The sequence below is a fragment of the Octopus bimaculoides genome, chromosome 2 (genome assembly GCF_001194135.2).
Source record: "Octopus bimaculoides isolate UCB-OBI-ISO-001 chromosome 2, ASM119413v2, whole genome shotgun sequence".
Taxonomy (NCBI): domain Eukaryota; kingdom Metazoa; phylum Mollusca; class Cephalopoda; order Octopoda; family Octopodidae; genus Octopus; species Octopus bimaculoides.
The window spans coordinates 70,037,346-70,051,309 of NC_068982.1; the positions used below are offsets into that span (position 1 = coordinate 70,037,346).

A 13,964-nucleotide genomic window follows, 5' to 3' on the forward strand; every position below is an offset into this window, starting at 1 on the left:
ATATATATATATATATATATTCCTTATGTTTCTAATATATTTTCTCTTTTTTTTTTTTTCTTAGCTGTCTGATAAAGAAGAAGACTTGAAGGAGATGGCACAGTGGTTAGCCAATGTAAGTCTCTCTTCATGATTTTGTGTGTGTGTAATATCTGGATAACCTAGCTACAGTCTGATGCAATCAGTGAAGTGTGTTATGTTTTGTGTGTACCTTCATGCATACCAATTGAAATGTGTATGCACACATCACTTTGACTTTTACTGTTAAGTCACGCTTTCAAATCTGTTGTCTATTATCAATTTCACATACTTAATGTAAGTATTGTTAAATGCTTTTAGCTGCAGTAGTTCATCTATGGGAAATCCTTTCGAAGACTTACAGCATTAAAAAAAAACGGTATACTTCAAAGCTAGGCAAACCAAAACCATCATAGAAGTAAATGAGAAAGACGTTTATCAGTATTTATATACTTGCCTCATTTATAGTAAAAAAAAAAATTAAAAGTATTAAATATAATAACCAAATGTTTTGCAACCAAGCTGAACAAATTTTACTCTGGATTCCTCAAAATATATTAACCCTTTTGTTACCAAATTTCTTTTGGCATATTCTCTCTTCGTTTCAATTATTTTGAATATATTGAAGAGTTTAGTAAAATAATTTGGTCGTTTTTAATATAAATAATATCTGTTTTAATAATGGCAGGTAACTGCTACTAATAGATTGGATTCACTACATAAATGGTTTAAACTAATCTGGTTTTTTGTTAGAAAACTGACATCCTGACATATTTTTATTAAAGGAACACATTTAATACTATGTTGCAGTTAAAAATATAATTACTTTTGTTTTTTAAAGAATGTCAAAATTTTATATATTAATAGGATGGACAAGGTACAGAATCCATAAGCAGTTCAGGTTAGTTAATTATTTTATATATATAATTCATATTTCTACTGTTAATATGAAACATTTTTTTAACTGTTTCCATTTACATTTTTACTTATTTCTTTGTTTTGTATGTTAGTTTTCAAATGATGGGATTGTTGTCTTAACCATTTTAGTACATAACAGACTTGGGATGAAGTAAAAATACTGACTTAATTGTTATTCAAGTCAGCAAATTGACAACAGTGTTAGAGTGTGGGATGGAATGTCTTACAGCATTTAATCTGATTTTGTGTTCTAAGTTCAAATCCTGTTGAGGTCAACATTAATTACATTTTCTCCATTGATTAGCAGAATTGTTAAATGATAAAGAAAAATGTCTTGCAGCATCTGTTCTTGCTCTTTACATTCTGACAATAATATTTGCAATGATACTGACGTCAAGCTGTATCAGCCCAAGTCAGTGGCCTTTCCCAGTGATGTGATATGAGGAGACTTGCATGCATGAACCGCACAGGTCTACATATACATGAAAATTATGGAAAATTAACAGCAGAAATTATTTGAATATCCACAAACATCCATTTCTATTAGAATTTTCTCTTTTTATTTTGCCCCATAATCTTTTATTTGTTTGTGTTGCTTGCCGCACTACATTATTTGCAGCAAGAATCAAAGCTATTATCAGCCCTTTGTTAGTTCTTCTTTGGTATTCCAACTTGAAGTTTTATCTTGAGTTCACTGTGACCCTTTATATCACCCAGATCACTTTGGTTCCTTGTTATTCTCCAAGAATACACTCAAATCATCACTTCTCCACTAACTCAGTTTTATTGTTTCTTTCAAAAAAATTGTTTAAAAATAAAACCTTTTGTGACGGGAGATATAACAAATTTTGCATGAGCTTAATAATATGTGCAGATACAGAGCCAACACTGACTAATAGAGGCCTTATATATAACTGTTATTCCCAAGAATGACTTAGTTTTTGTCTTTTTTTTTTTTTAATCAATTATTGCAATGGCTCAAATGGCAGTTTTTCCCATTCAGTCTGAAATGTGGAGAATAATGTATGTAGTATTGAGACAAAACACAAGGACTATAACACATTTAGGGTTTATTACCATGTAATCAATTGCACCTCACACAACTAATCTACTTTTTCTACAATATAATTTCATTGTGATATTTTTTTCTTTTATTTTAACATTTCTCTACACGATTATCTATAATATTATTGTATTTCAGGTAGGTTTTTATACCAGTAATAAACATACTGTGGTTAATAGTCTAACTAATTGATAGTTTGATTGTTAGTCAATCAATCAGCTAGGTTTGTCAATATCCCTTCATCACCATTTGCAATCTCATCAATGGCATTTTCTCTCTACTCCTGTCTGTCTTTGATTAATTGGTTAAATATTAAAGAATTTACTAGTAATATAAGTGAAATATAACAGGCGTGTGTTGTTTATTATTAGCATAATGACCCTCCTGTATTTCAATACATATCAATTTGCATCAAGAATCTTGCAAATCAAAAACAAAACAATCTACAATGATTATTAAGTTAAAGGGGTGATGTGCTGAACAACTTGTGCATAAATATCATGAGTGAAATTTCCCTCTAGACTTCAATCTGGATGGAGGAAACTTAATCTTGGGTATTTTTAGTCGAGTCTACTTTGTTGAAAGTATTCAAATCATATCGTTGGTTTTGGAATACTAGCCTCCTGCATTCCACTAGTCTTGAAGGCCTTATATATACCACTTTTCCTCCTGACTAAAAGACTTTAAAAAAAAGGGTGGAGGATCAGTGAAAAAAAGGCAAAATTCTAGCTTCAGTTGTTAGCACCCCTCTAAAGAAAAAGGGAGATAATGTCATGACATTAGGAATAAATCTAAGTTGATTTACATTCTTGGTAGGGAAAGGAGAATCTGATCTTTGTTGCAGACAATTGTGGACAAGTTTCAGTCTATTAGACTTCATAGGCATAATTGAATCTACTCTAGCCTGCTTTGATCAGCTGATAAGGATTGTAAGATAAAGAGAAAGAGCTGCTAATAATTTTTTGCCACTATAATTTGCATAATTAAAGATCAAAATGAATCAAGGAAAGTAACTCAAATAGACCAACAGCATGAATTCTGATAAATAAAGGGGTGATGTACGTGAGTATTTTACACAAAAATGGATGGCTGTCTCTCTCAGTTTATTTCAACTCAAATTTTTGTTTGGTGATGTATAGAGACTGACTTATTTTTCGACTTCTTCACTGACATAGCCTTAATGTGTCTCACTAGCCCATCTTTTTTGCTTATTTTGGATAGTAAGAAATGCTTGAATTGAGTATTTTATATAAATATATATATATATCAATATGTACTTTATCTGTCTTGCAGAGTTTGACAAATTCCTTCAAGAGCGGGCAGCTGCTGCTGATAATTTACCAACAATTTCTGCAAGTACTGCTGGTTCTACGTCACAGCCACCCATTGTCAACCCTCGACGCCAGTTGCAGAAAGACGATGATGACAGTCCACTGTTTGCTCTATGAGAACAAGCAACTGGCCTCTATCTGTAACTACCGCTGTATCCTGATACCTGAAGACATGAGGCACAGACATTCTTTATATATATATATATATATATATATATATATATATATATATATATATATATATATGTGTGTGTGTATATATATATATATATATACACACACACACACACATATATATATTATATATCGCTGGATGATGGCTGTAATAGTCATACCAGGTTGAGGCTTCATATCTTTTTTTTTTATATATATATCTAACAGAATTCAGAACAGCCATCTAAAATGTACCAAATTTTGGTGAGAGGGGGGAGGGGTAGGTGAAGAAAAAAATACTTTCTCTGTGTGTACGTGTGTTAAGACTTCTTCTTCCGCTAAGCACACCTACACATCCACAACCCAAAATGTGCTTGCATAGAATAACATCCTGACGTGATGATAGTCACATTCTAAGACAATAAGAAAATTTCTATCTTTATGCACACACATGTACATACATTCAAATGTAATGACAGTTACCTTTCTAAGACGAAAAAAATTTGTCTTCATGCACACACATGTACATAACAAGCACATACACCTGCTCCTGTTTTTTCTTTCTCTTTTTTTTTTTTACATACATATTTCTCTCTCTTCCCTTCTCTCACCACATATACACACACACACACACACACTTATGCAGGTAGATCAACACATAACAGCTAACATCACTTGTTCTTACAATGATTTTATTCAAAATGTTATTATGATTATTATTATTATTATTATTATTATTATTATTATTATTAAGACGGTGAGCTGGCAGAAATGTTAGCATGGCAGACAAAATGCTCAGCAACATTTTGTCCGTCTTTACATTCTAGGTTCAAATTCTGTCAAGGTTAACTTTGCCATTCATCCTTTCAGGGTTAATAAAATAAAGTACCAGCCAAATACTGATGTCAACAGAATTGACTAAACTCAGGTCCCCTCAAAATTGCAGGCCTTCTGCCTAAATAAAAAAAAAACTGTTATTATTATTATTATTAAGACAGCAAGCTGGCAGAATCATTAGCATGCTGGACAAAATGCTTAGCAGCTTTACCTTCTGAGTTCAAATTCCACCAAGGTTGACTTTGCCTTTCATTCTTTCAGGGTCGATATAATCGGCTAACCCTCTCCCACTCCCCAAAATTAAGACCTTGTGCTTATATTAGAAAGGGTTATTATTATTGCAGTGGAGTAACAGAAGCAGTAGAGTACTAGACTAAATTCGTTGAGGTATTTATTTTTTCCCTTTACCCCCGTAGTTTAATTCGATGAAATACATACCAGTAATTATATACTTTAAGTCAATCCATTTAACTGTAATACTCACTATTTACAAATTTCGGGTCTTGTGCCATTGAAAGCTATCATATTTCTCTTCACTTCCTAATAACTTTATTACCTCCCCTTTCATCCCTCTTTTCTGCACCATTTGCATTGCTGAATGTCAACTGAAGGATGAGAAGAAAAAGAGAGGCCAATATTAATGAAACCATCATGTAATCTCTGTTGAGCCTTGCCAGTGGAGAGTAATGCAATAAAAGAGAAAAATAGAATGCAAAAAAAAATAAAAAAAAATACTATTGAGTCAATAGTAATTTAAACCTACTTACAATCAAAGCAAAATAAGCCTTTTTTATTTTCATTATGCTCTACACTGATCAGCTCTTATTATAAACCCTCTTTCTCTTTTATTTATTTATTTTTTCATATTTTTCTCTTACCCATTTCCTTCTCTTTGTCTGATATAAATGAAGAAAGTGCGTATCAGTTGTTTTGTTACAAACAATATTACCCAATTACTCTTGACAGATACAAGATAAGGGAAGATGTGTCATATTATTATTGTTATTAAGAATGGGGCGAGCTGACAGAATTATTAGCAGGTCATGGTCAGGCAAAATGCTTAGCAGCATTTCGTCTGTCTTTACACTTTGAGTGCAAATTTCATCGAGGTCAATTTTGCCTTTCCTCCTTTTGGGTCGATGAAATAGGTAACGGTTGCACAGTGGGGTTGATGTAATCAATTAGCCTGCTCCCGTAAAATTTCAAGCAGAAAGGCTTATTATTATTACTGCCAGCTGGCAGAATAGTTAGCACATTGGGCAAAATGTTTAGCAGCATTTCTTCTGGTTTTATATTATTAATTCAAATTCCACCACGGTCAGCTTTAACTTTCATCCTTTCAGTGTTGATAAAATAAATACCAGATGAACATTAGGGTTGATATAATCAACTAGCCCTTCTCCCCCAAAAAATTTCAGGCCTTCACCTTTAGTAGAAAGAATTGTTAATATTAAGGCAGTTAGCATGCCAGACAAAATGTCTAGTGACATTTCTTCTGGCTCTTTACATTCTGAGTTCAAATTCTGCTGAAGTCAGCTTTGTCATTTATCCTTTCAAGGTTGATAAAATAAGTACCAGTTGAGCACAGGAGAAGGGTAGGAGGCAGGTGGCAATGTAATTGAGCTATTCCTGCCTCTAAAGCTACTGGCCTTGTACCAAAATTTTAAACCATCACTATTATTATATTAAACTGTTGGATTGACCTTGCAGTTTTCTTCTCCACTATGACATTCTTAACAATCTTTCTTCACTTTGGATCCTTATATATATATATAATATATGAAGTAATGCCATCAATGGATAAATGAAACTTATTGATAAAAGTTCCATGTTTATTGAAGACAGGAAAAACGCCAGCTAACAACATTGTTATTTAAATGTCTTATTGATTTATTTTTAGATTCTTTCTTTTATCTACATCTTTTATTTATTATTGTTTATTTGACATAAATAGATTCCTGAAATATTAGATTGAAAATTAACAGCAGAAATTATTTGAATATCCACAAACATCCAGTTCTATTAGAATTTTCTCTTTTTATTTTACCCCACAATCTTTCATTTGCTTTCTTTTATTTGTTTGTGTTGCTTGCTGTACTACATTATTTGCAGCAAGAATCAAAACTATTAACAGCCCTTTGTTAGTTCTTCATTTGTATTCCAACTTGAAGTTTTGTCTGGAGTCCATCAAGATCCTTTATATCACCCAGATGTAGAACTAACATAATCTCTTTGGTTCCTTGTTATGCTCTTAAATACACTTAAATCATCACTTCTCCACTAACTCAGTTTTATTGTTTCTTTCAAAAAGATTGTTTAAAAATAAAACCTTTTGTGACAGGAGATACAATAAATGTTGCATGAACTAAAAAAATAACATATACACACATGTGTATATATATGTGTGTGTGTGTAAAGAACAAGAAGAAAAAAATGAGATTTATCAGGAATGGTGATTTAATTAATATGCCTAAGACAATATTTAGCTTCCATTTCGTATCGTAAAGTTTAATTTATATGTCATTAGCGCTACTTCTATAAATAGTATTTCACTTTTACAGAATTAATGATATAAAAATGTACTTTTTCTTTTAAATAAAATAAAATAAACCAAGAAAAATACTCAATAATGAAAAGGGAATTATAATTTTTTTAACTATTAATTTTGCCTTTAGGCATGATGTTTTTTTTTCTTTTTTTTGACATTTACAAAAGGTTTATAAAGTGATGTATAGGTTTTATCCCTACACATGTTTGAAAACTTAATTAATATTTAACTAATTTTTACTCTTAACAGTTAGTATCTACATCATTATGTAAGAGAAGTTAGAGCATTCCAAGAAATACCTTGCAGTATTTCTTCCAGCTCTTTATGTCCCGAGTTCAAATTTTGTTGCTGCTTGTTTTGACTTTTGTGTTAGACAAAATGCTAACTGGCATTTCTTCTCAGTTTACATTCTTTGTTCAAATTTCACCCAGGTCAACTTATCTTTTTATCCTTTCAGGGTTGATAAAATAAGAACCATCTGAGCCCTGGGGTCAATGTAATCAACTTACCCATCCCACCAAAATTTCAGGCCTTATGCCTACAGTAGAAAGGATTATTTATCATCATTATTATTAAAATGTGGTGAGCTGTCCAGTTCTTTACATTCTGAATTCAAATCCCACTTAAGTCAATGTTGACTTTCACTCCTTCAGAGCCATTAAAATTAAGTATCCCTCAAATTCTAGGGTTGGTGATATTGACAAACCTAAAAATTACTGGCTTTTTGCCTAAATTAAACAGATTCTTGTTATCATTTATTAAAATTTGTTGTGGCAGAAGAGATGCAGTATTAGATTGAATATTTCACACTGTTTATTGTCCCTTTGCAGTCTTGGATCAGATCCTACTGGTGTCAATAAAATAGCAGTCAAACACTAGTTAGGGACATTCCTCTGCCACTGATTTTGCACAAAACTTGCTTGATGTAGGACATTCTGGTGTTGAAACAATTTTGTTTCTATTCTTCATAATTGGTTTTATTTAGTTGGACGTCAAGCACAGCAGAAAGTAGAGAAATATAAGGATGCTTGTAAATACTACATGGAAAACTAAATAGAATTACAATTTTTGATATATTTTCCTTCCTAGCTTCACCCTGGCCACACTTTCATCAGTAATGTGAGTAGCCATATTGCTTTTCTACAGCAAGAAACAAGTTCTTTACAAGCCCATTTTCTCACCCTCTAGCAAAAAAAAAAGTCACCTCCCTCTCTAGTGAAGCCACAGTTTGTCAAAGGAGATCTTAATCTTGCAGATGTCACGGTGACCTCACTAGTGCTGTGCTATGTAAAAAAAAAACCCACCTAATTACAAAGTTGTTAGCATTAGATTCAGCATCTGGCTGTAGAAACCATGTCAAGGCAGACATCGGAGCACAATGCGGTCTTTGGATCCGTCTTATTCTGTTCTGACCGTCCACCCTGTATCAACATAGACATTAAGTGATGATAATGAACTTTTTCCTTTACCAGCAAAAATAATCTGCCGAAGCACGTTTGTATCTTGTAAAGGGAAGTAACTCGATATTTAATATATCTCAACGTCTCTCCCCTCCTCCTCTCTCTTTATGTCTACCTTCAGTGCCAAATGGTCTATCACCAAAGCAGTTGTGCCAAAACTACACCCCGCCACCCCATTCTGGTTTACACTGGCCTTGATTCAAGTAAGTCTTAATTTGTGTTTTGGTACCATTAATATTTAAGCTGTTGGAGTTGATGCAGCAGTACATAAGATAAAGAACAAGACCTAGACCTTATAGTTGTTAGCTGCATCACTGTTCTGTCTTCTAGTGCTGTTAAACATTAACTTTGTTGTTGTTGGCACTCCGTCGCTTAAGACGTCGAGGGTTCCAGTTGATCCGATCAACGGAACAGCCTGCTCATGAAATTAACGTGCAAGTGGCTGAGCACTCCACAGACACATGCAACATTAACTTTACACTTCATCCTTCTTGAGTGATTTAGTCCAGTATAACATCAAGGCTATTTATATCAGTTTTATGTCTTTCCTTTAAGAAATTGGTCCTGTCTCTAAATAAAGTTCCTTTTTTTTAAGTAACTTTAATTGCTTTAGATAATTCTATTTGAAGTCTTTTCTATTACAGAGACAGTGTGGTTAAGAAGTTTGCTTTTCAACCATGTAATTTCAGGTTCAGTCCCACTGTATGATACTTTAGGCTGACCAATGTTTTGTGAGTGAATTTGGTAGATGAAAACTGTAGAAAGACCATCATATACATATATCCATACATGCCTATATATGTGTGTAAGTATGTACATTCTGAAAAACTTTAGCTAGATGCAGCAACATTTGTTGTAATTTTCCTTTAAACAAATTATCTTCTGAACTTTCAGAGACATGTAGAATAAGATATATCTTTCTTGAAAAACAGGTATGGGTTAGCAACAGGAAAGGCTCCAGTTGTAGGCCCATATCACATGATAATAAGTATGTAAAATGACAGAACACCAGCATTCTAGAAACCAACATCACCTAAAAACGTATAAAATGAAACAATGCATTGATAATATGTATTTGTCTAGCCCATGCTTGCCTGGAAAATAATTAAAACTGCAGTTTTTCAACAAGTGACTTGAAAATAGTGATACTATCTGAGATACAAAACCACAAATTTAGGAAATAAGTAACTGAGTAGGATGACACTGCCATACACACACACACACACACATATTCCCCCAATACATGATTGGCATTTTTATCAACCATGAAAGGATGGAAAGCAAAGTTAATTTTGATGAGATTTGAATTTAGAAAGTATTGTGAAAGCTCAACCTGGGATGAAACTGTATATAAACTACTGTATTCTATTCATATAAGAGTGCTTCTTCTCTGAATCTTACCCACCAACAGATTATATATGTATATAACAGAATTTTATAGTATTACCATATTTCCTTACAGTAAAATGTAAATCGTCTATTCAAAATAAATTACCTTAAACAGAATCAAACTAGAAAATGCAGTTGTTTATTCTCTGCAATAGAAACTATTTCTAAAAATCTAAGAATGAATGGATCCTAGATTAATCAAATATCTTTTAAGCTTCAATATGAGTTGCAACTTTTTAACTATGAAGTAAAAGGTTTTGTTTTGTTTTTTCTTTAGATTAACAGATTAGGAAGGTTGTATGTCGTTTATGTAGTCATCAATCTATATGCATACACAGGAGTCAAAATATTTTCTATACAGTAGATATTGAGTTATCAGATAAATTCATTTGTTTAATCCTTTCCAATGTTATTAGAATTAACACTTTTTTTTTTCATTCTTCCTCTACAACTTTTATGACTTTTGAAATTGAATAAATATCTCTTTTCATGCAGATGATGATGGAGTGCTGGGGAGTAAAAACACAAATTTATCTGACAATTCAAATGATAATAATAATAACAATAGATGTGTTAGTCACAGCATCTGCAATATTTTTTAAAACTGATTTCCTTCTTTTTCTAAAAGCAATATATTTCTTTGTTTTACATAATTTTGATTTGGAAGAAAATTTTGGCTACTCACCTTATTACTTAAACACTGAGTAGTGTTAAATCACTAATGCAGTCACCCAGCAAGTTATAAACCTGTCTATTCTCAGAAAACCTGCCAAGTGATGTTAGAATTATTATTCATTATTCACTTAAACTCAAGTCAGTTTACGATATTTCTTCATGTTTATTCATAACATGGAATTAATTACTGAAATCTAACTCTGTTACCCAAAATAATCCAGTTTGATGAAATTATTGTTAATTGAAAGAAAACCTGAAGTCAGCTTTCTTAAATGAAGGTTTTCTTTTCAATTTAACAAGTTATCTTCTATTTTTCTACCAGCTTAAAAAAGAATCTCTCAACTCCCCCCCCCTTTCTGCTTTCACTACTCCATTGTCTTCCTATGTTATTGCTTATATCTTATTTGTGTGTGTGTTATTTATTTTGTTTCATAATTACTCTTGCAATTAAAATGAATTCAATGATCAAAAAATCATTTTGTTTTGTAACTTTTGCATATTTTTTCTATCTCTCTTTCTCTTTGTCCTAAATGCTAAGACATCGGCTTGCTCTGTAAGACAAGAATATTTAATCCCACTCAAGTGAATCAAGCTTCATTCACCACCAATATTTTACAAGTGCATTTGTGAGACACTGGCATTTATCATCTCCTCCCACTCTTTACTGAAATTGTTTCCCTTAAATAAAAGCAATAGGATGGCAAACAAACTATAATAGGCTAGTCATAGGCAAAGTGCAGCCTGCAGGACTTTCTGAATAGAATACCCAACAAAAAAAAAAATTACCTTGAAAATTTTTTTTTTAGTAGTGTGGCCCACCTATTGATGGGCCATGTCTTATGTGGCTCACTTCTCAAAAATGTTTACCCACGCCTAGTATAGACTGATACATATGTGTTAAACAGAACTGGTAAAAGGTTATCTATCATGAATGCTATAATATTCTGAAGCTGTGTCAAAATTTCTTCAGTAACAGATACATTAATGATGGTTGCATTTAATATTTATTTTGATTTTGTTGACTTTTTTTTTTTATATATATTTTTGTTTTAAATTTCCCCCCCGTCAATGAAATTATTGTTTGTTATTAAACTAGCCATCACTGAATAACACAATTTCAGTAACACTTTGTGGAAAGTATTCCAGTTAACTTCTAAACTTTACAACATCTCACTTTTAAATTATTGCCACCACCGAAAATATATTTTGAGTTTAATTTATTTATTTTTTTAGACAATATTTATGTATATCTTAGAAATATCAAACGATGGAGGAAAAAAATGATAATGAAGGTTGAAGTTGGCTTTTATGCTGCCAAACTAGAATCAGCAGGAGACAGTCCATCGCAAACAGTTTTGTAGTAATTGCACCCTTTTAATGTAGGTTCTTTTATTGCAATCATGTAAAAAAAAAAAGAAAAATGTTAATGAGTTTATTGTGTTTTCTCTCTTCAGTTGGTGAGGTCAAGTGTGTACATTCAATAATAAAATACACACATTTTCATTCAAACAGGCAATCGCATGTTTCAGTGTGTGTGGTCTGTCAGGTTTGGGTGTGTGCATATATATATATATGTAGTGGTCTATATCAGCCTATGTATACATTTATATATGACCAGAATATATATATATAAATTGGTCTGACCAGGTTCCTCAATTGAAACTAATATTTTGTAGAATATATATACTGTAATCAAAATATTACAATATAACCATTTAATTTCTGCACTTTCAGTTACAGAAATAAAATATAATTTTAGAAAAAAAAAAAAACAATTGCTATCATTATTATTATTATCATCATCTTTTCGTGTATCTAATTAAAACTCTGCTGGATTTAATTGTCCAAATATGGTGATTTTAGTTACTGAATTTTATTTTAAAAAAATAAACCATGTTTCCCTCACAGATTTTTGCTATTAATCTTCAGATGTAAGACAATTGTGATGTTACTAAATTCGATTAAATGTATACTTTTATCCAAAAGAGATGTTTAAAAATATGACCTCCGAGTCTTGTCTGCATGGAGGAACTGAGGGTATCTTTGTAATTATATCAAAAACGAAACAATCTACCTTGACATTCATGGTTTTTTTTCGTTTTGTTTTTTTTTGTTTGTTTTTTTAAGTTTGATCAACTATGCAAGTTGTTTACACTTAAATAATAAAAGAACTTACCTTTCATTCTATTATTTCCAATTGTTCTTGTTTCTAAGCAAATGCAGACCTCTGCCAGGCAAATACACCTGCTTAAAACATTTAACACTTTGTCTACCATTGGAAGTCATCAGTGCTTCCCGTAGTGGATTTTGTTTTTTTAAGCTTCACATTACTGTAGTTCAAACTACAGGCATCCCCCATGTTACAGGATTTCATGCTAAAGGAAATTGTAAAGTACGACCATTAATTTCAGGATATGGCCTGTAATTACACTGTTATTGAAACTCATATTACATAGTTTTAAGTTGTTAATTTAAAACTACACTTTCTTTGTAGCTCAACAGCAACTTGCATTTTAGTTAAAATCAAAGTATATAGTTAATGATTTGAAAAACTATCAACACGTTACACACATATATATTATGTGTGTGAGTTTGTGTGTTTCTGTCATCAACATGAACACAAACAGCAACAGTAATATGAAGTAGGTAAGCAAATCCATTTCAAATAAAAACAAAGTGATATCCTAATGTATTTTAGAAGTTGAATGAAATTTCTTTAATCTTAGGTCTATAAGGATTGACTTAAGACTAAACAGTCACAACAATATAATTAGCAAGAACAACATTACCCACCCACCATCACTAACATCTAATTCAATGCAACCCATATAATCACCACTATCAACCCACTAACTTGTGTTTGTATGTGTGTCGGTAATGTCATAAGTCAGACGTGCAAGGGCTGAATTGTCTAAAATCTGGTGACCCTTCAGTTAACAGTAATCATATAGTACTTTCTCTTCTTCAGTCCTTCATCTTTGCATCTTACTTTCATTGTTGCATCAATAGGAATAAGACAATTTTTTGCTCTCATAGATCAGTCTTTCCTGGGCCATTTGTGTTTTTATGATATATTTGTTGTGGACAATTAATCAGTGCTGCTGTTGCATTTGCCTTCAATCTATGATGTCTGGAAAGAAGCTATCAAGTAGAACTGAAGGCAGTAGTGTGAAAAGGAACTGTAAAGGGGTTATGCTGATATTAAACTGGATGTTTTAAAAACACTTGATGAGAGACAAAAGCTAAATAATATTACCAAAACATTAAATCTTGTAACATCTACAGTGGGAACAATATGTGACAAGAGAGAGAAAATTGTCAAGTGTTCAAGAAGCTACTCTGCTAACTGCCTAGACTTTATTTTTCCATAGATTTAATGTAACATTTAAAACAGAAAGACTCATGAGTGTTGGATCAAGGATCAGGATTGGCATAATGTGCTGATGTTCTTTGCACTCCGTTGCTTACGACGTCGAGGGTTCCAGTTGATGCGATCAACGGAACAGCCTACTCGTGAAATTAACGTGCAAGTGGCTGAGCACTCCACAGACACGTGTACCCTTAACGTAGTT

The 13,964-nt window shown here is 32.2% G+C and overlaps 1 protein-coding gene across 3 annotated transcripts in view; it reads left to right on the plus strand.

Annotated features, from left to right (window-relative positions):
• LOC106869232 (target of Myb1 membrane trafficking protein) overlaps positions 1–12,574 on the plus strand; it is a 152,423-nt gene extending 139,849 nt beyond the window's left edge. For all 3 annotated transcript variants that reach the window (XM_014914881.2, XM_014914882.2, XM_014914883.2), the window contains 3 exons: positions 65–115; positions 886–919; positions 3,293–12,574. In XM_014914881.2, the coding sequence (XP_014770367.1) occupies positions 65–115; positions 886–919; positions 3,293–3,447 (240 nt within the window). In that variant the 3' untranslated portion in view covers positions 3,448–12,574. The remainder of the gene's footprint in view (positions 1–64; positions 116–885; positions 920–3,292) is intronic.
• Positions 12,575–13,964: the final 1,390 nt, after the last annotated feature.